This window comes from Brienomyrus brachyistius, chromosome 17, assembly GCF_023856365.1.
Source record: "Brienomyrus brachyistius isolate T26 chromosome 17, BBRACH_0.4, whole genome shotgun sequence".
NCBI lineage: Eukaryota > Metazoa > Chordata > Actinopteri > Osteoglossiformes > Mormyridae > Brienomyrus > Brienomyrus brachyistius.
Genome location: NC_064549.1, coordinates 17,881,573 through 17,903,592, shown reverse-complemented (window position 1 = coordinate 17,903,592; position 22,020 = coordinate 17,881,573). Strand labels below are relative to the sequence as shown.

Genomic DNA, 22,020 nt, shown 5'->3' with positions numbered 1-22,020 from the left:
AAGGGTGCATAGTTTGAAGATACTGCAACAAAGGGGCAGAAGCTCCAGCACATTTTATTTAATATCTAAAATATATAAAGACATGTAACTCTTCAATCCTACCTATATGTGGCTTCACCTGTCTTTTCAGCAATAATATTTCCAAAGTAATAATTAACTGTCAGAGACCTGACATGTCCTCCAAATCTCCTTGGGTTCATATTGAACTTAACAGAAGCCTACAGCAGAAAATCTGCAGTATAAGACACCAATACCTTTCCACACTGAAATGCCTGACTGCAAACAGAGCATACAGGTATGTGTGTTGAAAAGTACTTTCAGAGTTGACTAACCAGTTCCTCCTTTGTAATTTGGAGGGCAACTATATGAATGAATAATATGACTATATGACATTCAGCACAAGTTCCTCAAAACCTAACTTTAACATATCTATTACCATGAAACCATGACTGTGTTCATATCACTGTGTACCCCATAGCATTACAATACAACATATACCCTACCCAAGTGTATATTGAATAAAACCAGTGAGCATCATTATCGATTAAATTGAGCTGTTGACTTACCACAATACCATGACGGTCATAACTACATTGGCACATTATCGCTAAAAGTATGGGGGTCGCTAATGGAATTCTCAATTGACAGAAATATGTGGTGCGGCATTCATAACATCCATTACAAACTGATGGTTCACCTTACCAACTGACCTCAAAATCGTATTCAGTCCGATGGTTTTATTGAATTTGGAAAACAGCCACACCCTCACGCTGTACCTGAAGGCTAATTTGAGATACTGCCAGACTATATATTCATAGATTTTCTTGAAAATGTGTAGGAATGGCAACGAATCAGAGAGATTAATATAACACTTGGGTCACAATTGTCCTTTTCCAACGTGTGAGGAAAGTCACCATATAATTCCCATGCTGCCAATCACATTATACTGCCACTAAACAAGCATGACATGCCACCCTGTTACCATGGTAACAAGCTGAACACAGAAAACAAGCAATGGAGAGGGACTGGATGGTGCAAAAATGGGGAGGATGGAACACAGCTTACCTCACAGTTGTGGCCAGTGAAGCCAGCGATACAGGCGCAGGTATATGTCTCAGTGTCTGGCGGTTTGTCAAGTATCCTCAGCGATGAGGACAGAGAGATGCAGGAACCACTGTTAAGGCAAGGATGTCCCTCACAGGGGTCTGGAGGAGGTGTGGCCAGAGAAGGTATCAATGAGGAGGACAGAGCAGGGGTCGGCGGTGAGGTTAGGCAACATCCAGCACTGAGCAACAGCAGAGCAAATGCACGGAGCAGCATGCTAGCGAATACAAATCACAGCGAAGCTGCTGCTTTGCTGATTCGTTCTCTCCCTTCCTTCTCTTCTTTTCCCTGCTCTCTCTTCTCACCCTCGTCTTCTTTATCACGTGTTTAAGAAGCTAACTCTTGACGGCTACTTCTGTTCAGTGACTGCGAGCGGAAGGAGCACTGACTGCAGCTGGCAGGGGCTGTAGCAGTGTGTGCTGTGCGGCTGCTGGTGGACTGACTGAGCAGGAATCTGTGGAGGGTGGGCAGGCTGAGTCAGTGATGACTAGTGACGACATACACAGAGACCCAAGGGGACACAGGCTGCTTAAACACGTGCGCACACACTGACACACATACACGCACACGCACACACATAAAGGGTATCAGCCCAGAGCTCATTTAAAATTCTATCATTCCTACATTGCCTTTCTCTTAGTACTTTGCTGTTCCCGTGTGGGTTAGAACAAACAAATCCTGATCATCTTAGCAGCAGGAATTAATTGCTTAAAAACAGTAAAAAAAAAAAAAACACATACACACACACACACACACACAACAGCACAACCCTCAATCCATCAGTAGAGTGAGGATCTCATTCTTTTATAATGTGTTATTAAACCTAGCCTCATGGGATACATATTTAATATGACAAGAAAGTGAAAAACAGGTGTCATTTTGAATATTCTGCTTTTGATTACAAAATAATCTTGGTTTTCTGTGCTAAGTAAATTAGTTTTCATTAAATTAGTCTTAATCAGAAGAAATATACTATGTAATTCAATAATTCATTATAGGTATTTTAAACTGCAATTATGGTTAAATTGTGGTGTAAAAAACTATCATTTATGTGTAATCTCTAATTTTATCTTCTATATGTGTAACTTCTTTATTATATTTGCTTTATTTCAAGTATTTTCTTACATTTCAGACTGCCTTTGTATCACTTGTCCAGGGATGGCAAATGAATTTTAACTTCTAGCTGATTTGGAGGTTAAGTAATAACATGTATCACTTGAGGTCATGAAGGCCAAATCACACTGCAGTAACGGTAATTTCCATTCTCTCTGCACCAGCCACGTTTTTCTGTAGTCCTCACTGCATCAACAGAGGTCATTTATGTGATCATTACCAAACTGAAATGGCTCAGTTAGGTCCATACAGGGCATACTCATACTTTTATAGAAGAGGCCATTCAAATTGTTGGTCTCAATCTTCTCATATTCTCAATGTGCAGAGTAATTTAAATGGGTCAGTTTCACAGCGAGTTCCTACAAATTATATGCAATGATGCTCTTCAACCACCAGAGGGAGATAAAAAGACAAATATAAAAAGATGAGCGATTATTTTTAAAGGTTCTTTATTTTAAAGCACATTTTCCAAAATACTTTAAATGTAGTCACCATATCAGTTTGTACTGTCCAGCTAAACAACGCCTGAAATGCCTTACTTATTTCAGCTGCTTACTCAATATGTTTCAAAATTACATAAATTCATCTTATGAACACAAAATGCAGCATCCATGCAGTATCACAGTGGGGGGAGGGATGTTTTTGACTTCCCTCTCAAGCCTGACCACCTGTTCTTCTCGCAGTTCTGTGCGTGCCTCGCAGCTCCCCTGAAGCACCTCCGTCAGCACTTTGTGCCTCTGCGGCTGGGTCTCTCCATGAGACGCCTGGTAACATTATGGACTAACCTTGGCCCCAAGGCTGAGACCCTGCTGGCCTACTATAGCCATGTTGTGAAATGGAGTAAGTCCATCTCAGTAGGTGTCAAAGCAGAGGCCCTGACTAAGCCTTTATAAGGCTTTTCTTGGTCATCGGGGTACTCAGGCCATACTGGGCCTTGAGGAAGAGCTAGAATCCACCCTAAGGGTTTGGATCACCGGCTGCAGGACCTGAACTGGCAGTACCTTCATGGTAAGCTGCCAGTCAAGGGTAACTTGGACAGGCATAAGCTGACTAGACACCCTTGCTGCCCCAATAGAAAGAATAAGAAGCCATCAAGCGTGTTTTGGGACTGTGGGCATGCACAAAGAGTTTGGGGGTTGGTAATGGGCCTTTGCAGATGTGCAGACCCGCAGCCCGATCTGACCAACAACAAAGTGTTGAAAGGGTGGTTTCCTAACCTCCATAACCCCTTTGGCCCCTGGATGCAGCTGCTGGTCAGCATTACCAAGTGAGAGCTGTGGAATGCAAGGGCCGCACTCATCTGTAGAGGGTTTCATCTGGAGGCACATGGGGTATTTCACAAAATCTGGGGCGACTTGAATTTCAGGATGGAGACTGATGTCATCCAAAGGGTCTACCGCAAGGTGGCTTCAGCCCCATGGGGTCTTTTTGGGTGACTGTTCATCCTGAGGGTTGATGACAATGCTCTCAGTTTAAACACATGGAAACTACCTCTGGTTTTTGGCAAGTGTGCTTAATGTTTTGTGTGTGGAACTTGGTTTATTGATTTTATCACTGAATTTAATAAAAAATGTTATAATATGGCCTGCATTGCTTGGGACTAAGACATAGTGAAATTCCAAGATAATGTTTGTGCTATGCAAAGGAAATCCAAGTGCCCTGTAATAGTCTGCCTCACTCCTGAGTGGTGGTAGGAAGTTGCCTGCTTTGTCCCTATTTTAAAGCTTTTAACTTTTTAATAGAATGATTATATATATATATATATATATATATATATATATATATATATATATATATATATATATATATATATAGTTTTTTCTAAGGGTTGTCAATAAAAGAGTCTTGTGTGTGAAGATGCCGCCTTACTCCTAGCCCACCACTCCGTAATTTGGGTCCACTGGGACTCACAATGTTTTAGCAGTTTCAAAAAAAGCTATAACAAATATCAGGAGCTGTTAAAGACTCCATGTGGACAGTTGCTATCTCAGTAATCACTTCTTATGCAATTATAAAAGTTTTCAACGATGAGTCAAGGAGGCTGAAGAGAGAAATGCTATGGCAGAAGGGCACAGTAAAGAGTACTCATCATACTTGTTTGATTACACTCAACAAAAATTGAAGACAACAATTATAAACCATCAATTTATTTTTCATTGTTTCAGTGTTTGTGAATCTTTTTGTCAGATGTTTCTCTGGTATACTAAAGTATAATTGCAAGCATTTCATAAGTGTCAACGGTTTTTATTAAGAATTACATTACGTTTATGCAGAGTCAATATTTGCAGTGTTTTAAGACCTCTGCAATTAATGCTGGCATGCTGTCAATCAACTTCGGGGTCAAATCCTGACTGATGGCAGCCCATTCTGACATAATCAATGCTTGGAGTTTGTCAGAATTTATGGATTTTTGTTTGTCCACCCACCTAGTTTGAATTGACCACAAATTCTCAATGGGATTAAGGTCTGGGGAGTTTCCTGGCCATGAACCCAAAATGTCGATGTTTTGTTCCCCGAGCCACTTAGTTATCACTTTTGCCTTATGGCACGGTGCTCCATCATGCTGGAAAAGGCATTGTTCATCACCAAACTGTTCTTGGATGGATGGGAGAAGTTGGTTGTTTTTAATTGTTTTTTATTCACGACTGTGCTCTTAGGCAAAATTGTGAGTGAGCCCACTCCCTTGGCTGAGAAGCAACCCCACACATAAATGGTCTCAGGATGCTTTACTGTTGGCATGACGCAGGACTGATGGTAACGCTCACCTTTTCTTCTCCGGACAATCTAATTTTTTCTGGAAGGCCCAAACGATCTGAAAGGTGATTCATCAGAGAAAATGACTTTACCCAAGTCCTCAGCAGTCCAATCCCTCTACCTTTTGCAGAATATCAGTCTGTTCCTGATGTTTTTCTTGGAGAGAACTGGCTTCTTTGCTGCCCTTCTCGACATTAGGTCATCCTCCAAAAGGCCTTGCCTCACTGCGTGTGCAGATGCTCTCACACCTGTCTGATGCCATTCCTGAGCAAGCTCTGCATCGGTGGTGCCCCGATCCTGCAGCTGAATCAACTTTAGGAGACAGTCCTGGCGCTTTCTGGACTTTTTTGGGCGCTCTGAAGCCTTCTTCACAAGAATTGAACCTCTCTCCTTGAAGTTCTTGATGATCTGAAAAATAAGAACATAAGAACATAAGAACTATACAAATGAGAGGAGGCCATTCGGCCCATCAAACTCACTTGGGGAGAACTTAACTAATAGCTCAGAGTTGTTAAAATCTTATCTAGCTCTGATTTAAAGGAACCCAAGGATTCAGCTTGCACTACGTTATCAGGAAGACTATTGCATACTCTGACTACGCGCTGCGTAAAGAAGTGCTTCCTTAAATCCAGTTTGAAATGTTCTCCCGCTAATTTCCACCTATGGCCACGAGTTCGTGTATTTGAACTAATGCTGAAGTAACTATTTGGTTGAACAGCATCCAAACCTGTTAGAATCTTATATACCTGGATCATGTCCCCCCTCAGTCTCCTTTGCTTGAGACTGAACAGATTTAGCTCAAGTAACCGTTCCTCGTATGACATTCCTTTAAGACCAGGAATCATTTTTGTGGCCCTATGCTGCACCTTTTCTAAGGCCACAATGTCCTTTTTAAGATATGGTGACCAAACCTGCACACAATATTCTAGGTGAGGTCTCACCAAGGAATTGTATAATCTTAGCATTACCTCCCTTGACTTATACTCCACACAACTGGAGATATACCCCAACATCCTATTGGCCTTTTTTATTGCTTCCCCACACTGGCGAGAATGGGACATGGAAGCATCAACATACACACCAAGGTCTTTTTCATGATCAGCTACCTTTATTTCAGTGGGACCCATAAAATACCTGTACTTTATATTTCTGCTCCCTACATGGAGTACCTTACATTTGTCTACGTTAAATTTCATCTGCCAGGTATCGGCCCAGTCACTAATTAAATCAAGATCCCGCTGTAGCTGCTGAGCCGCTAATTCAATATCTGCTACACCACCCACCTTGGTGTCATCTGCAAATTTCACCAGTTTACTGTATATATTGGTATCTATATCATTTATGTAAATTAGAAACAATAGTGGTCCTAAAATCGAACCCTGCGGTACCCCACTATGGACGCAGGCCCACTGTGACATTGTGCCTCTTATAACTACTCGCTGTTTCCTATCTGTTAACCAGTTATCAATCCAGGTCGCTACGGTACCTAAAATACCTGTCGTTTTGAGTTTACGTAGGAGCCTCTTGTGGGGGACAACATCAAAGGCCTTTTGGAAATCTAAGTAGATGACATCATAGGCCTTCTTATCATCAACTTCCTGAGTAGCTTCTTCAAAAAACTCCAACAGATTCGTTAAACAGGATCTACCTCTCCTAAATCCATGCTGGCTATCCCGCAAAATGTTATTGGAGTCCAGGTAATCTACCATTTTCTCTTTGATTATAGCCTCCATAACTTTACCAGTTATACAAGTTAGACTGATTGGCCTATAGTTTGACAAATTACTTCTATCCCCTTTTTTGAAAATGGGCGTCATGTTGGCATGCTTCCAATGAGAAGGTACCACACCTTCAGATAAGGATTTTTGAAACAGTAAAGTTAACGGTCGGCAAATAATATCCCTCATCTCTTTTAACACTATAGGTAAGATGCCATCAGGGCCCTGTGATTTATTTATTTTGAGCTTAGCTAGGCTTTGAAAAACATCAGCTTCAGTTATATATATATTAGTTATATAAATGGTTCATTTAGGTGCAGTCTTACTGTATCCTTGCCTGTGAAGCCCTTCTGGTGCAAAGCAATGATAATTGCACGTGTTTTCTTGCAGGTAACCATGGTTCACAGAGGAAGAAGAATGATTTCAAGCACAACCCATCTTATAAAGCTTCAAGTCTGCTATTCTAACACAGTCAGCATGACAGAGTGATCTCCAGTCTTGTCCTTGCAGGTGAGAACCTGTATTAACGATAGAATCACTGAAATGATGTTAGCAGGTCCCTTTGTGGCAGGGCTGAGATGTAATGGAAATGGTTTTTTTTTTATTAATTTCATTTGAATGGCAAAGAGGGACTTTGCAATTAATTTCAATTTATCTGATCACGCTTCATAACATTCTGCAGTATATGCAAATTGCCATCATAAAAACGGAGGCAGCAGACTTTGTGAAAATTAATATTTCTGTCATTCTCAAAACTTTTGGCCAGGGTTGTAGAAGCCATTATACATGTGAGAGTCGCCTTTACGCACATAATTTTTAAATACAAAAAAGGTCAATAACCCAATTCACATATTTTCAACTGTATAACAAATTTTGTACATGCTACGAACAGAGATGCTGTCTGCAGTCGAGTCGCGTCTCTGCTTTAAGTCCGTGCTTCAAAACAGGCGGATAGATAGCTCTCAGATCCAATCACCGGAATTGTTAGGTTGTCAAGGAGTGATTGACAGCACTCTGACCAAACGATGGGCATTATGTCACATTGAAAGTACTCTATACCAATGCCGTTAAGGCGGCACTGGGGGGCAAGTGTCACCTTTCTAATCCCGCCCCTCTCTGTTTGATCTTTGATTGATCTTAAATTTAATGAAAACATTACATGGATGAAAATCTATACCTAAAAATGTACACTTCATCAAAATTGTAGCTGCAGTGACAGAGAGCAGAGATAGCAGAGAGAGCAGAGCAGAGATAACTGAGTTATCTTAAGGCTAGTTAATACACAGCAGTGTGCACAGCGATTATCACGTAATTTTCATCATAGGGGTCGGCCTTGGACACGGCATAGAAGGGTCGCACACTAGGCCGCTCAGTATTCGAAAACGGAAACATTATTATTATTATTATTATTATTATTAATATTATTGTTAGTAGGAAAAATTTCATACATATCGCCAAGGCGGTCTTCTCTTTCATTTTCTTTCACGAAATTCCTATTGGCTGCGCCAATAACACATCAGAACGCGACACGCCAATGTTCAATAAATTTGAATCAATTGAATTCCTTCGGGCTCAAGTTAACCGAACCACGAGATGCGCTGCGCTTGTGCTTCTTTTGACGTGGCGGAAAAATGGTCCCATGCAAGCCATAGAGAACGAGTTTCTGCGCGCAAAAGAGCGTTTGTCGCGTTCGGTCCTAAAAACCATATTATTACAATTTATTAGGACAAATAGCAATCTATGGGACATGTTTAATAGAGCGCAGTGAATATTATAATATTTATAGTAATGATTAATATATTTAGCTAGATCTGAAATTATTCCGGGGACGGGGTCAGCCTAGAGTTTGTCTGGTTCACCAGTCACCACTGATTCAGCTGAAAAACTATTAATCAACCAGCTAGGTGGTTCAAATTAGGTTGCACAACTGATCTAGATAACTAGTTGTTAATCGTTAACGTGTGAAAATATACAATAAATTCCACAACAGTATCGAATAAATAAGGAAGTGTATTAAGTAACCATTTCATAAAGCATACAAAGGAACATTTGGCAGCATTTGTATACCATGGCTCGTTGGTCTAGGGGTATGATTCTCGCTTCGGGTGCGAGAGGTCCCGGGTTCAAATCCCGGACGAGCCCACTAATTTTGACAGATACTTTTCTTTTTTTTCTTAATTAAGTATTTTCGACAGTACGCCCGGTCCATTGTTTTTTGTAAATGTTTTGCATATTGCATAGATGCAAAAGGTTTATTCACATTCAAACTTAGGTTTCCGTTTCAGAAGCATTCATGAAGGGTGGGAAGACGTGCCTCAGCCAATAGTCTTTGGCGCCGTGGTGCATTGTGGGACGGAAGCGGCCGTCTCGTGCTGAATCCTCCAGGCCACAGACAGCGGTGTTGCGCGCTTTTCGTTTTAGTTTTCTGCTGTTCAAATAATTTTTTAATAATACCTTTTATTTAAAGTTTTAGTTTAACTAGTTTTTCTTTTGCGGCTCATTTACTCAGAAGCTCTCCTGAAGAACTTTTTTTTTCGCAACATAATGCCAAATTTTTGTGCGGCTCCAAATTGTACCAGAAAAAGCACCCAATCGGACCTAGCATTTTTTAGGTTTCCGAGGGACCCTCAAAGGTAAGATTAATTTTACTAGGATATAGTAGTTTATAATCAATAAAATGCATAAAAATAGTGGTGTATCTGGCTAACAGGTCTTGTATAAATGATGCGTTTTCAAATTAAATAATGCACTTGTACTTCTGGCAAGAGCTTACTTTTACATTTCCTTGAAATAAAGTAAGCCAGGTGTTTAAAAATATATTGCTAACTAGCCTTTGAAGGCGACACGAGTCGATAAAGTTTGTATGCTTGCTCTTCACCCTGCGGTAATCAGTTCCAATTTAGCCTACCAAATTAACGTAAAACAAGTTACTGCTAGAATGCCTGTTCGATCTTTTAACAGCTTTTATGTTTAACCTGGGAGAAAACCCTTTAAAACAAGGAACAACACCCAGCTTTCTTTCTAATACTTCGAGTCCTGTATTTTATTGCGAACACTACCGCCTCATACTGAATGTAAATGAATGCACTGCGCAGAAAACATAAACATCCGTTATTGCTCGTTGGGCTGACCGGTCAACCCTTGGTTATATTGAATATGTAGAATGTAAAATTCGTGTTTCTTGCAAAATATGTATTGCGGTTTTTGATTAACACAGTGTTAGTAACAAACATTAATGAGAAAGTAGGTTAAACACTGCATTTTCATCCTCTAGCTTTTTTAATACTCGTTCCTTGAAATTTAGACCACAAATTGGAAGTGTCATACTAGATGCCCTTTTACGTTAGGGACGAAGTCTGCCGCAGAGACTAGACGATGTACAATGGATTGTACTGTGGGACAATTTTTATCGTAATGGAGTTAGTAAACCCAGGCTTCCTATGGGAAGTTTTTCCATGCTACTAATGAATATACGAAAGTTTTGTAACTGGATGTTGAGATACACGTTCTACACTAGCAGTACTGTGTTTATTATAGCCCTTTTAAGGACATTGTTCATCTGCAGCCATATCATCAAGCCAATTAAAAAATGCGGCATTTGCTTTCCCTCCTTTTTTTTTAATTGTGCCCAGCTGTTTATATCAGTAAATGAGTAAAGTTTATATTGTCTTTCATTGACACTTGTTTACTGGACACCTGTGTAATACAAGTGGCTTTTACATGGAATAAATCTAAGTTCTTTGCATATTGTATAGTAGATACAGTAGAGTGTTCAAAAGGTACATTGTTCATTGTGTTCATTAGCCCTTTTGGTATTGTTCACGGTTACTAAATTAACAGAATTTTCAAAGGTTGAAGGTGTCCATGGGAAGTAACCGAGTATATGGAAATTAATCCCTATACATTCCAGTTAATCAGGATAAACTGGCACTAATAGTGATATTGTGGAACCAAGGCCTTGTGAATAATTATGTGAGCATAAAACCTGCATCAAAACGCATTTCTTATAAGTCATATTCTATGTTGTATTATTCATACAGTTTGCTTTCTTTCCAGTATCTGACAGCTCGCGTGGAGTTCCATGCAGTTCAATATTTCCTCAGTTTTACTTTCCATGAGAAGTTTCCAAAAATTTTCTGCCTCTTTGCGACCCTTCTTCCCATGGAAAGTTTCCAGAAATTTACTGGAAATTTTCTGTGCCTTTGCAACCCTAGTACTGTTTAGTCTAGCATTAAGTTTGACAAAAATTCCTTGGTTTCCTTTATTGCATGAGATTCTGCAATTCCTTGATTTCCATTATGTATAATCATACAAACGTTACATTTAGTGAATGTGTATGTATTAAATTTTGCAATTGCAGCCATTCATGAAACTATTCACAGACGCTGTTTTTCACTGGCCTCTTGAGATTAACTACAATTCCACCTGCTTCCAGTTTTACTGCCTTTGATTTGTGTGCTGCTTGTCAAGTTATGATCAACTTCTTCGACAATGCTCAAAGAATTGCAGATCTAGTTTGTATGGCACTGAATGGTTCTGCTCTGTATGTTTTTCTCCATTAGATGCAAGCTGTGGGTGGAGAACTGCCGGCGAGCAGACCTGGAGGATAAAACTTCAGATCAGTTGAACAAGCACTACAGATTGTGCGCCAAACATTTTGAGCCATCTATGATATGTAAAACGGTAAGAATGCAAGTCGTTCATGTCCATTGTATGTCAGCATACTCTATTGTTATTCTCTCATAAGTCTTTTTAATTATAAATAGGTAACTCCTCCAAAATTCAGTAGTCAGGAATTTATTTACATTAAAAAAAAATGTTTTTTTGATGTATGTATAATACGTTTTTTTTTTTTTGAGTGTGAATCTCAGAAAATTACCAGTGAGCAGTTCTTCATGCTTAAAATTGTTTTACGCTGTTCTTAATTACAAGGAAGAACTATTGAGTCCCTATTGGTGTTTCTCATTGTTGCAGCCAGAAACACTTTTTTGCAGCAGCAGCTTTTCTCACAATTTGTGATGGAAATTGTGGAGTTCTATGTGCTCTTTTTTGGCAAAATTTGCAAGTTTTTTACAATCTGCTTCCAGTGAAGAAAGAAATGGGAAATTACTTTATATATTTCATATTGTATCACATAATCATGTTTCAGTGCTCTCTATGTATAGAAGTTTTCACAAGTTCTGGGTACAAACTGACTTACCTGCTCTTACTTTTTGATCTGACTCATCCCAAACCAGCACTGTGAGGTTTAGGTCAGAGGAATTGCGGGGGTCAGGTGATCTGTCGCAGCACTTGATCTTTTTCTTGTTGCACAAGATAATACTTTACAGTACATAGCTTTAAGGTGTGCTTAGGGTAGAATTTTTATAATTTAGTGATTGGCATTGTTGACACGCCACAGTACACAGTGCACAACAGCAAAATGTGTTCTCTGCATTCAACCCATATGTGACAATGTGACATAGCAGGGGGCAGCTAATTCAGCTCCCGGGAAGCAGTGCTTGCGGGCGGTACCTTGCTCAGGGTACCTCAGTGGTGCCTTGCTGGTTGGAGATTCGAACCTGCAATCTTTCAGTTATATGTGCACGTCCCTAACCATGAAGTCACCACTGACCACGGGTCAATATCTTGATGAAATTTCAAAAATTGCAAGCTCTTGCAGAGGTCATAATGATAATGCATTTTATTTATAGGCACCTTTCAAGGCACTCAAGGACAACTTACGACCTTGCAGCATGTGGTTCAGTGGGCTAAGCGTCTGTGCCTGTGATCGAAAGGTTGTCAGCTCAAGCCCAGATTCAGCAAAATAGTCACATGTCTGTGGGCCCTTCATCAAAGCCCTTAACCCCCAGCTCTATGGGTGTCAATGCAGGTGGCTGCCCTTCACTGCCAAGCCTGCTCTTACCTATTTGTGTGTCATGGAGAGTAAGATGAGGTAGGCGAAAAGAGAATTTTTACATGGGGATCGATGTGTCATTAATAATAATAATAATATTCTATAATAGAAAACTATCAGCAGAATATTAAGACACAATAAGAAAAGATACATAGTAGCTATCCATTATTAAATCAATCTAAGGAAAATGTGAAGAAATAAGCATTAAAAATAAAGTTGTATAATGCCAGACAGTGTGAGTGTTGCCAAGTGTAATGACAGTCTGAATAATCAAGTAAATTAAGGTATATTTTAAGGTGGGATTTGAACGCAGGAAGAGAAAGAATATATGCGTATTGAGGGACAGAGGTGAGGAGCGGCATGGCTGAACGTTCTGACGCTCGTAGTAGTCAGGCGGGCAGAAGGTTCAGTGAAATTGATGGAGGAAGAAGACGTGCAGATGTGAAGGAGATCAGAGTTAATCATAGAATTCAAGTGTTTCATTCAGATCAATTGCCACAGGTGTATAAAATGAAGAATCTAGACATGCAGTCAGGTTTATAAAAAATTTGCAAAAGAATGGATCATTCTGAAGAACTCAGTGAATTCAAGCATGGTACTGTCATAGGATGCCACCTTTACAAGTCGGTTTGTGAAATTTCTTCCCAGCTAGATATTCCACGATAAACTGTAAGTGGTATTATTTTAAACTGGACGCATTAAGGGAAAACAAAGTCAATGACAAATTGGCAGGCTACTCTGGAGCCGTGGAAACATCTTATGTGGAGTGACAAATCACACTTTCTCTATCTGGCAGTCTGACGGACGAGTTTGGGGTCAACAGGAGAATGTTATCTGCCTGACTGCATTGTTTAAGCAAAGTCCGTAAAGATGTGCTTGGGTGAGTTTGGTGTGGAGGAACTTGACTGGCCTGCACACGCGGTCTGACCTCAACCCTATCAAACACCTTTGGGATGAACTAGAAAAGAGATTGCAAGGAAGGCCTTCAAGTTCAAAATCAGTAACCTGCCTCACAAATTCTTTTCTGGATGAATGGGCAAAAATTTCCACAGACACACTCCAAAATTTTTGGAAAGCCTTTCCAGAAGAGTGGCAGCTATTGTAACTGCAAAGGGGATGTTGGGAAGGGGTAACTGCATATTGATGCCTATGGATTTAGAGTTGGATGTCAAAAGTTGTTATAGGTGTAATGGCCAGGTGTCCCAATACTTATCTCCATGTGTATGGTCTGTGGAAAGGGTTCTGGTAATGACACAGGCAGCTGAATTCTGTACAACCTGAGGTTTGTGGTGGAGTTTATGTGGAAGAAGATAGCATTACAGTAATTAGTGTGAGATACCACCAGGGCATGTACAAGAATAACAGTGCTATTAAATGTAATGACCAATTTTTTTATTTATTTATTTTTTAATCAAAGGTCCACATCAGATTTTTGTTCAAAGTCAGAGGCCTGGAACAACTTTCAATAACAAAACAGTATTTCATGAACTGTAATAGATTAACAATAACTTTTAATACAGACATGAATATACAATGGTTATGGGAACAACGTAAAGAGTGGTGTAACTGAGGAGGGCGGGTGCACTTTGTCATATTGTACTATCCAGGATGATACTCATTTCCGTACCTGGAAAGTTTGGGGAAATTAATGAGAGCCAAAATTAGACCGAAATAGAGGACACTGGAAGAGTAGAATTAGGCTTAGTAGACAGAGCTGGGTGTCATCAGTGTAACAGTGGAACTGAATCTCATATTTCCTGAGAATATGGCCAAGAGGCGATAGTTTAATTTTGCGTTAATTTTTCTGATCATAGAATCACAAAATAATGGATGGACTGTATTGTTTCAAATATATGTGAATATATATTTGTGGCTATATGGCTGTATGTGAATGCTACACAATGATGGACAACTTCTAAAATATATTAAATGGCTACTGCATATGTGTCTTTGAGAAGTTTGAGGATATTTTTGAGAAGAAGTTGCATGTTTTATGTTTTCACAATATCTTACAATTTTCTTTGGCAGTATAAATATGTAGGGAATTGATATGTTGAATAAAGGTAACATCTCTCTCTTGACTTCTCCGTCAGGGCGAATATTTGTTTGCTGAGCATTATTGTAAAGTTCATTTTTAAATTTATGAAAACTATTTACAACAGTGGTTCTCAAAGTCAGTCCTCCGGGCCCACTGCTCTGCTTGTTTTCCTACTATCCCTGCCCTACACACTGCTGATTACCTGGATCAACATCAACATTTGTCAAGCATGTTGGTCTTGGGGCTGCTTTAGTGATGGTAAAGTAGCAGATTTATACAGGCTAAAAGGGGTCTTGAAGGAAGGCTATTACTTCATTTTGCAACACCATGCCATACCCTGTGGATGGCACTATGTGTCATGGTCTTCCTGCAACAGGACAGTGACCCAAACACAGCTCCAAACTATGCAAGAACTATTTAGGGAAGAAGCACTCAGCTGGTATTGTGTGTATAATGAAGTGGCATGCAGTCACCGGATCACAACTTTATTGAGCTATTATAGGAGCGGCCTGACCGAAAGATGCATAAGAGATGCCCATCAAGCCAATCCAACTTGTGGGAGATGCTTCAGGAAGAACGGGATGAAATCTTATCAGATTACCTCAACAATCTGACATCTAGAATGCCCAAATTGCTGCAAATGGAGCACTATTTTGATGACTGTTTTTCAAATTTTGCTTTTAATTTAAAAAATGGTTATTTCTAACTTTGTCAATAGCCATTTCCTATTTATTTAGCTATATTTCCTATTCAAACTCATTTTATGTATATTTTCATGAAAAACAAGGACATTTCTAAGTGACCCCAAACTTTTGAATGGTAGTGTGTGTATTGCTTGTTGATTTCAGCATAATGACACTTATAGTATGTTTTAAGGCTTTACATGATAATTCCGTAACTGGAGATTACAAATGTAGTTCATCTAAGACAAGTCTCAGACATTGCACTGTGGCTGTGTTGACCTGTGCAAATCTTAATGAAATGGGGGACTGCCTTTGTGCTCTACCTTGATATTTAAAGAACCTGGGATCAATAAAGTTAATCTTGTATGTGTTCCAGAGCCCATATCGGACAGTACTTAAAGATACAGCCATTCCCACCATTTTTGACCTGACCAGTCATCTAAACAATCCACACAGCAGACACCGAAAACGAATTAAAGAACTAGTAAGTGTTAAAATTGTTTTTGTTCTTCTGATCTCTTTTCTGCTTATTTGAATGCTTTATTTCTGTGCATTCTAAAGGACAAGCATTTTTAGGACTGCTTGTTTATTAAAAGAATTGAATAATGATGGGCATTATTTTTAAACAGACGGAAGAGGAAATCAGGAAGATAAAAGAGAGGCGGTGTAAGTTTTCATCATTTAAACATAAACTATAGTATGTAATGAACACATCAAGTTGCTTGATTACTCTCTCTTTCTCCTCTTCCTCACTATGCCAGTGGAAGATGCTGTTGAACAACCACAAATTAGAAATGAAAATGTAACTGGTGAAGATGAGGAAGAGATGAGGAAGACTAATGAGGATATGCCTCTGTTGACTGTAGAGGAAAAAGAGCTGAGGGATTACTTGAAATCCCTTTTTGAAATTATTATTGTTACTGGAAAGCAGAACATCCCATTAAACTTTCCTGTAGAAAACGAAGAGAAGAGTGAATGTTTCACACCAAGCAATTTTCAAGCCTTGCTGGAATATCGCATCAATGCTGGGGATGAAGTACTGAGGAAAAGATTTGAAACCACAGCTGTGAATGCTGAGTACTGCCCCTTTATGCAGCAGGCACAGATGCTTGAGGTATGTGAAGGATGTGTCCGTGAAGAACTGCTCCATGAGGCCAGAGACGGCCGATTCTTCTCAATAGTCACTGGTGATTTGGTCCAATTTCCTGAGGGGCTTTACCTTCCCATATTCCTTCGCTTTGTTGACAGTAACAGCTGCCTTCGTGAGGAATTCATAGAATTTCTGCCTTTTGAAGAGCATGAAGAGGTCCTCACTGGGAAGCTGGTAAACCTAATCATTGAAAAGTGGGGTCTAGACATGGAGTGTTGTCGTGGTCAGGCCCATGTTGCCTCAGGTGTGTTTGTTAGAAAAATCAAAAGTATTGCAGCTAAACTAATGGAGAGGTATCCCATGGCAATATATACTCCCTGTTCTACTTGTGCACTCAATGTTTATCTGGCTAACAGCTTGCCCCTGAGTAGAGTGCAAGTTGTTATGTCAACACTGAAAAAGGTAGACTCATTTTTCAGCAAATCACCTTCATTACAAACTGAGTTGGAGCATGCCATTTCCATATTCTACCAGGGCAACAATGAGAAGGCCAATGATCTCAAAGAGGCTTGTCATCTTAAATGGACAGAGAGACATGATATCTTTGATTTGGCAGTAGACTTACTAGAATCCATTTTGCTGTGCATGGACAGTATTCACGACAATGAGGACTGCAGATGGAGCGACCAGTTAGCCAACGATGCGTATATAATCTCTGAAGCTCTGTCAGACTTTGAATTTGTAGTGACATTAGTGGTGCTGAAAAATGCCCTATCCTTCACAAGAGCATTTGGAAAGAACCTGCAAGGAATGACCCTGGATGTGTACTTTGCTGCCAACAGTTTGACAGCTGTATTGCATTCACTGAATGAAGTTTTGGATAACATTGAGGTATATCATGAATTCTGGTTTGAAGAAGCAGTTAACTTAGCTGCTGCCATGGAGATTTCAGTGAAGGTTCCCCGACTGTATTTCCGGAAGCAACGTGCAGAAGTCACAGCAGACATCCAGCCAGAAAGCTACTTCAAAGAGCACTTGACCATTCCGGTGGTTGGACATGTCATGCAAGAACTAAAGGAGGTCTTTTCAGAGAATCACTTAAAGGCTCTGAAATGCCTTTCCCTAGTTCCTTCAGTCATGAGGCAGCTGAAGTTCAACACATCTGAAGAGAATAATGCGGACATGTATCGGAATGACCTACCCAACCCAGACACACTCCCTGCAGAGTTACATTGTTGGAGGATCAAATGGAAGCACAGAGGTAAGGAGATAAGCTTGCCTTCCACCATTCAGGAAACACTCCAGCTGTCAGAGGTGAAGTTCTTCCCTAATGTCCATGCCTTCCTTAAAGTCCTGTGCACATTGCCAGTCCTGCGACTGGAAAGTCCCAGATGTGAGACAGCCCGTAGGCGAATGAATGCCTATCTCGCAGACACACCCATCAACCAAAGGTCTAAGAGCCTGGCACTGCTTAACATCAATTATGATATTAAATATGACTTGGATGTAATGGTCGATACTTACAACAAACTGTATCCAGAAAGAGAAACTGAGCTGGAGGTAACAGACAGTTGAACGTGCCTTATTTCAATGTGGAAGACAACAGGTCCCACCTATTATGCTTTATTTTCCTCATTGTTGATTTGGCAAAGCAAGAACCTAATAGATATGCTGGGCAATGTGTTATAGGAAGGGGCTTTGGAATCTTAAAGGTTTTGTTTTGCTTTTCACACAGCTCCAGCTTGTGTATATCCAAGTATACATTCTTTAAATAAAAAACTTACTTTCTGGTGTTCAGTTTGTAATGTTTATGTTGCTTAGTTGTTTTTGACCTTTTGATCAATTTTATCACAGGGTGTAAACTGTACAAAACATGTATTTAACTTATTTCTTAGCTCTAAGATGTTGAATGTGTGATGAAGCACGCTTAAGTTTTGATTGTAGTAATAAATTGCTTTGAATATTTTGTCATACTGAGATCCTGAATTGTAACATGTAGTTTCATATTTGTTTTTTTTTCTTTTAGCTTGTCATATCATTTGACAACTAAAACCAGCTTTCATTTATATATTAATAGTGTAATTCCAGGCAGCTATGCAGAATGATGGAACAAATGTGAAGTTTATATCCTTTATATTTCATTGTTTTCATTGTATCAAGCCAATTAGCTGATGAACGCACTACCGTTTTCTGTCCAGATAATGGAATGAAACTGTAGTCAGTATCCTGTTTAGGAAACAACTGAATATTTGCTGCCATTACTTAAAAATAACCTGTTGAGAAATACTGCATCCAGTAACTAACCACATGTCGGTATCATTAGTATTTAAAATATGAAAAATGTATGGAAGAACCTTTGACTGTACCAATAAAAATGTTTGTTGCATGGGTTGTAGAGAATGTTTTGCAGAAGTCAGAGAAATCTTTATTATTTGGGTATTTACATATTAGGCACATATTTTATGGCCGTTAGTACAGTTTTTTGAAGAAGTGACATGCTCTAGTAAAACTGGCAAAAAATTGAAGAGAATCTTTTCTCTTTTAAAAATGAAATAGTACTATAAACACATTTTGAATCAATTCAATATTAGGTGGAATTTTATGTTTCTTAAAAATGGACTGAGGCAGTTCATTTTTAAAGTTTATTTATAATGTAAGAATTTTCATACTTAATATTGACAGCAAATAAGTAAGACCGTATGTTTTTTTTCTACCCTTGTTTATTTTTGTGATAAAGTATAAGACTTTGTTTTGTATAAAGGAAACCCATTTGATATTGTTTTTAAATAAAAGAAAGAACAAAGAAAATAGGTGTAACTATTTATTTAGGGTGAAACGGTGCTCAAAGGTTAGCCCCATAGTCTTGTGCTTACAACCTATCATTGGGGATTTGATTTCTGTCCCTGTCTGTGTGTACACATTCACCTCATTTTATTTTCACATGCCTTTTCTCAAAGTACTCCAATTTCCTCCCCTTATCCAAAAATTGGCTACAGTGTGTGAGTTGTCCCTTGTCTTATGCCCAGTGTTTATTGTGATAGGTTGCAGGCTCATTTTAACTGGATAAAATGGATGGATGCACTATGGCAGGGTTAGGCAATCCCTTTCCTGGAATGCTGTTATCTAGTTGGTTTTCTGTCGTACCTGGAGGTGTTCCATGAAGCAGGATTTCTCAGTTAGCTGGGTTAACTTAAGCCGTCAGTCATGATTGTCCAGAAGGAATGCGTCTTCCCTTAACTGAGTGTCAGTTTCTCATCCCAGTCCATGATTTATTCAATACCGTTCACCTGAGATCAGAGAAGTTTTGATTTTATTTATTTTATCCTATTTATTTTATTTTATTTAGTTTTTATCCTATTTAACACCTGTTTCCTGCCTCTTGTTTCAGACATCACACACCATGGATTTGCAGTCACATTTTTACAAATTTTATGTATTTTACAAATTTTATGTATTCTTACTACTCAAGGTTACTGTATATTTTTGTCATTTTTTCCAGTACATGAATCTCTAAGAATAATTGAAGGATAATTTCACCAAATTGCTGGCTTGTATGGCGGCCAATGACTCAATGTGCAAATGTCAACAAACTCAAATCCTAAAAACATAATGCTGCCAATATGCTTACAACACAAATGGCTGATACCATATTGATCCTTATGGGGGAATTCTCTCAACATTTTCAATAATATTCATTCTTGGTTATAAATAGTGGTGTCAATCAATTGAAAAACTTAATCCAAGTAATCATGTAAATCACTATCAAAATTAATAACTATGTTTTTGGGAGACGTATCTGCTTTTATTATTTAATTTTGTTTTTGAACGAAGAGAGAACACAAGTTGCATCATTTGTGTAAATTATACAAGTGTTTTAGTGCAGAAGTTAATATTTTATGTAAAATGTCTTATTTTCAGCAATTACAATCCATATAATTTTAATCTGTTTTACAACATGTATTTTTTAAAAACATAAGTTAATAAAATGATTGCTTTGTAGTCTTATACTTGCAAAAATTCCCATAAAGATAATGAAAATGCTAAAAGAACAACTTAGTTACAAGCAGTTTGCATATATTTTTAATTAAAGACAAGTTTTTACAGTAGTGATCAACTAAGCTTAACTTAGACCCTGATCTTTTCAATAGCTATAAACCCCCCTGCACTTGAGTTAGTGACTCTTGATCTTTTTATTCTTTTCAAAAAGCTGTAGAAATATATCTAGTTTCTACCTATATTTGAGAAGTAGACTGTTCAAGGTTTCACTGTGTGTGTCTTTTGTGTCTAAGACAAAAACTGGAGTTTTTTTTTTTCTTTTTTAGACAGTTTGGCATGATTTCTGTTTTTTCCCCACAGGCAAAACCACAGATTTGAGGATTAATTCCCTTTAAAAACAAAAAAGCACATTGAAGTTTCCTGATTAATCACAAGCATTAAGGCATTAACTCTTTATAAGCCTTCATAGCAAAAATTAACCAAAAAACTAAAACTAAAGTAAATAAAATTAGGCTAAATACAAAAAAAACATTCCTGTGAGGAACTTTGTCTGCGTCAATATAGACAAAAGTAACCAGCCACTTCATGAAAAAGCATGCAAATACCTGAGATAGGCCTTAATTTTTTATAATTGGTAAGGGTGCTGTTTGCCTGATGGTCTAAAGTCCTTTATTACTTAAACAGTTTAATACTTTAATAGTTTGACTCAGATCAACAGTGCATGCACAGCTCAAATTCATGGTTGACTCAGATCCTGTAGTGACAAGCCACTAACGGGGAAATGGATGAAGGGAAAAAGGTGAGGAATCATTGTTAAATCTCACATGTGGTTTTTATCTAAAATTGAACATGCAGCACACCTTAAAGAAATACTGTGTGTTGCTAATCTGCCTAAAAATACAGCGATACCAGTTTTGGTCCATATCACCCAGCTCTTCAGACCATACAGAGGAGATGTGACACGTGCAATTTCCCAAGTCAGAGGTAAGATAGATCTGTTTTTTTTTTTTGTTAGATGACTTTAAGTACATGTGCATGTATTTTTAATGACCCAATTACAGAGCTAGTCATTTGGGTTATTAAAAGCACATGTAAACTCCTTAATCCATTTTTTATTTCTTTGAACAGTGTGTAGTGAAAACAAAATATATACTATATGGATAAAAGTATTTGGACACCTGACCATTACACCCAGAGGAACTTTTATGACATCCCATTTTGACTTCATAAGCAACAATATGGAGTTGGTCCTTCCTTTGCAGATATAACAGCTGCCACTCTTCATTCTGATATGCATACCAAGACATTTTGGGCGATTCTATGCTTCCAACTTTGTGGGAACAGCGTAGGGAAGGCCCTTTTCTGTTCCAGCATGACTGTCCCAGTGCACATAGCAAGGTCCATAAAGACATGGTTGGTATGGGAGACCTTAACTGGCCCACACAGAGCCCTGAACTCAACCTAATCAAACACCTTTGGGATGAACTAGAATGGAGATTGTGGGGCAGGCTTTCACATCCAACATCAGTGCTTCACCTCACAAATGCGTAGACACACTCCAAAATCTTGTGGAAAGCTTTCCTAGAAGAGTGTCAGCTGTTGTAGCTGCAAAGGAGGGACCATCTCCA

General features: G+C 38.9%; 2 protein-coding genes and 1 non-coding gene across 4 annotated transcripts in view; 2 read left to right on the top strand and 1 right to left on the bottom strand.

Moving 5' to 3' along the window:
- The window catches only part of dner (delta/notch-like EGF repeat containing), a 69,668-nt gene extending 68,095 nt beyond the window's left edge, over positions 1 to 1,573 (bottom strand). The window contains exon 1 of the mRNA XM_048982377.1: positions 1,066 to 1,573. Within this exon, the coding sequence (XP_048838334.1) occupies positions 1,066 to 1,320 (255 nt within the window). The 5' untranslated portion in view covers positions 1,321 to 1,573. The remainder of the gene's footprint in view (positions 1 to 1,065) is intronic.
- Positions 1,574 to 8,759: 7,186 nt separating this feature from the next.
- Positions 8,760 to 8,831, top strand: trnap-cgg (transfer RNA proline (anticodon CGG)). Its single transcript has one exon. It is a non-coding gene; the product is annotated as a tRNA-Pro (tRNA).
- A 205-nt stretch (positions 8,832 to 9,036) lies between these two features.
- On the top strand, positions 9,037 to 18,782 carry LOC125712381 (52 kDa repressor of the inhibitor of the protein kinase-like). 2 transcript variants are annotated; one of them, XM_048982375.1, is made up of 6 exons: positions 9,038 to 9,322; positions 11,252 to 11,372; positions 15,683 to 15,790; positions 15,936 to 15,972; positions 16,068 to 16,420; positions 16,555 to 16,687. In XM_048982375.1, the coding sequence occupies exons 1-6, from the start codon at positions 9,234 to 9,236 to the stop codon at positions 16,555 to 16,557; spliced, it is 711 nt and encodes a 236-aa protein (XP_048838332.1). In that variant the 5' UTR covers positions 9,038 to 9,233; the 3' UTR covers positions 16,558 to 16,687. The 2 variants fall into 2 exon arrangements, with proteins under 2 accessions (XP_048838331.1, XP_048838332.1); XM_048982374.1 differs by having other exon boundaries at positions 9,037 to 9,322; positions 16,068 to 18,782.
- Positions 18,783 to 22,020: the final 3,238 nt, after the last annotated feature.

Excerpts from the sequence above, each read along its gene's own strand:
- LOC125712381 (XM_048982374.1), top strand. The coding sequence starts at position 9,234 with ATGCCAAATTTTTGTGCGGCTCCAAATTGTACCAGAAAAAGCACCCAA. Across the intron at positions 9,323-11,251 it reads TTTCCGAGGGACCCTCAAAG|ATGCAAGCTGTGGGTGGAGA; the intron begins GTAAGATTAATT and ends TTTCTCCATTAG. Across the intron at positions 15,791-15,935 it reads GAAAACGAATTAAAGAACTA|ACGGAAGAGGAAATCAGGAA; the intron begins GTAAGTGTTAAA and ends ATTTTTAAACAG.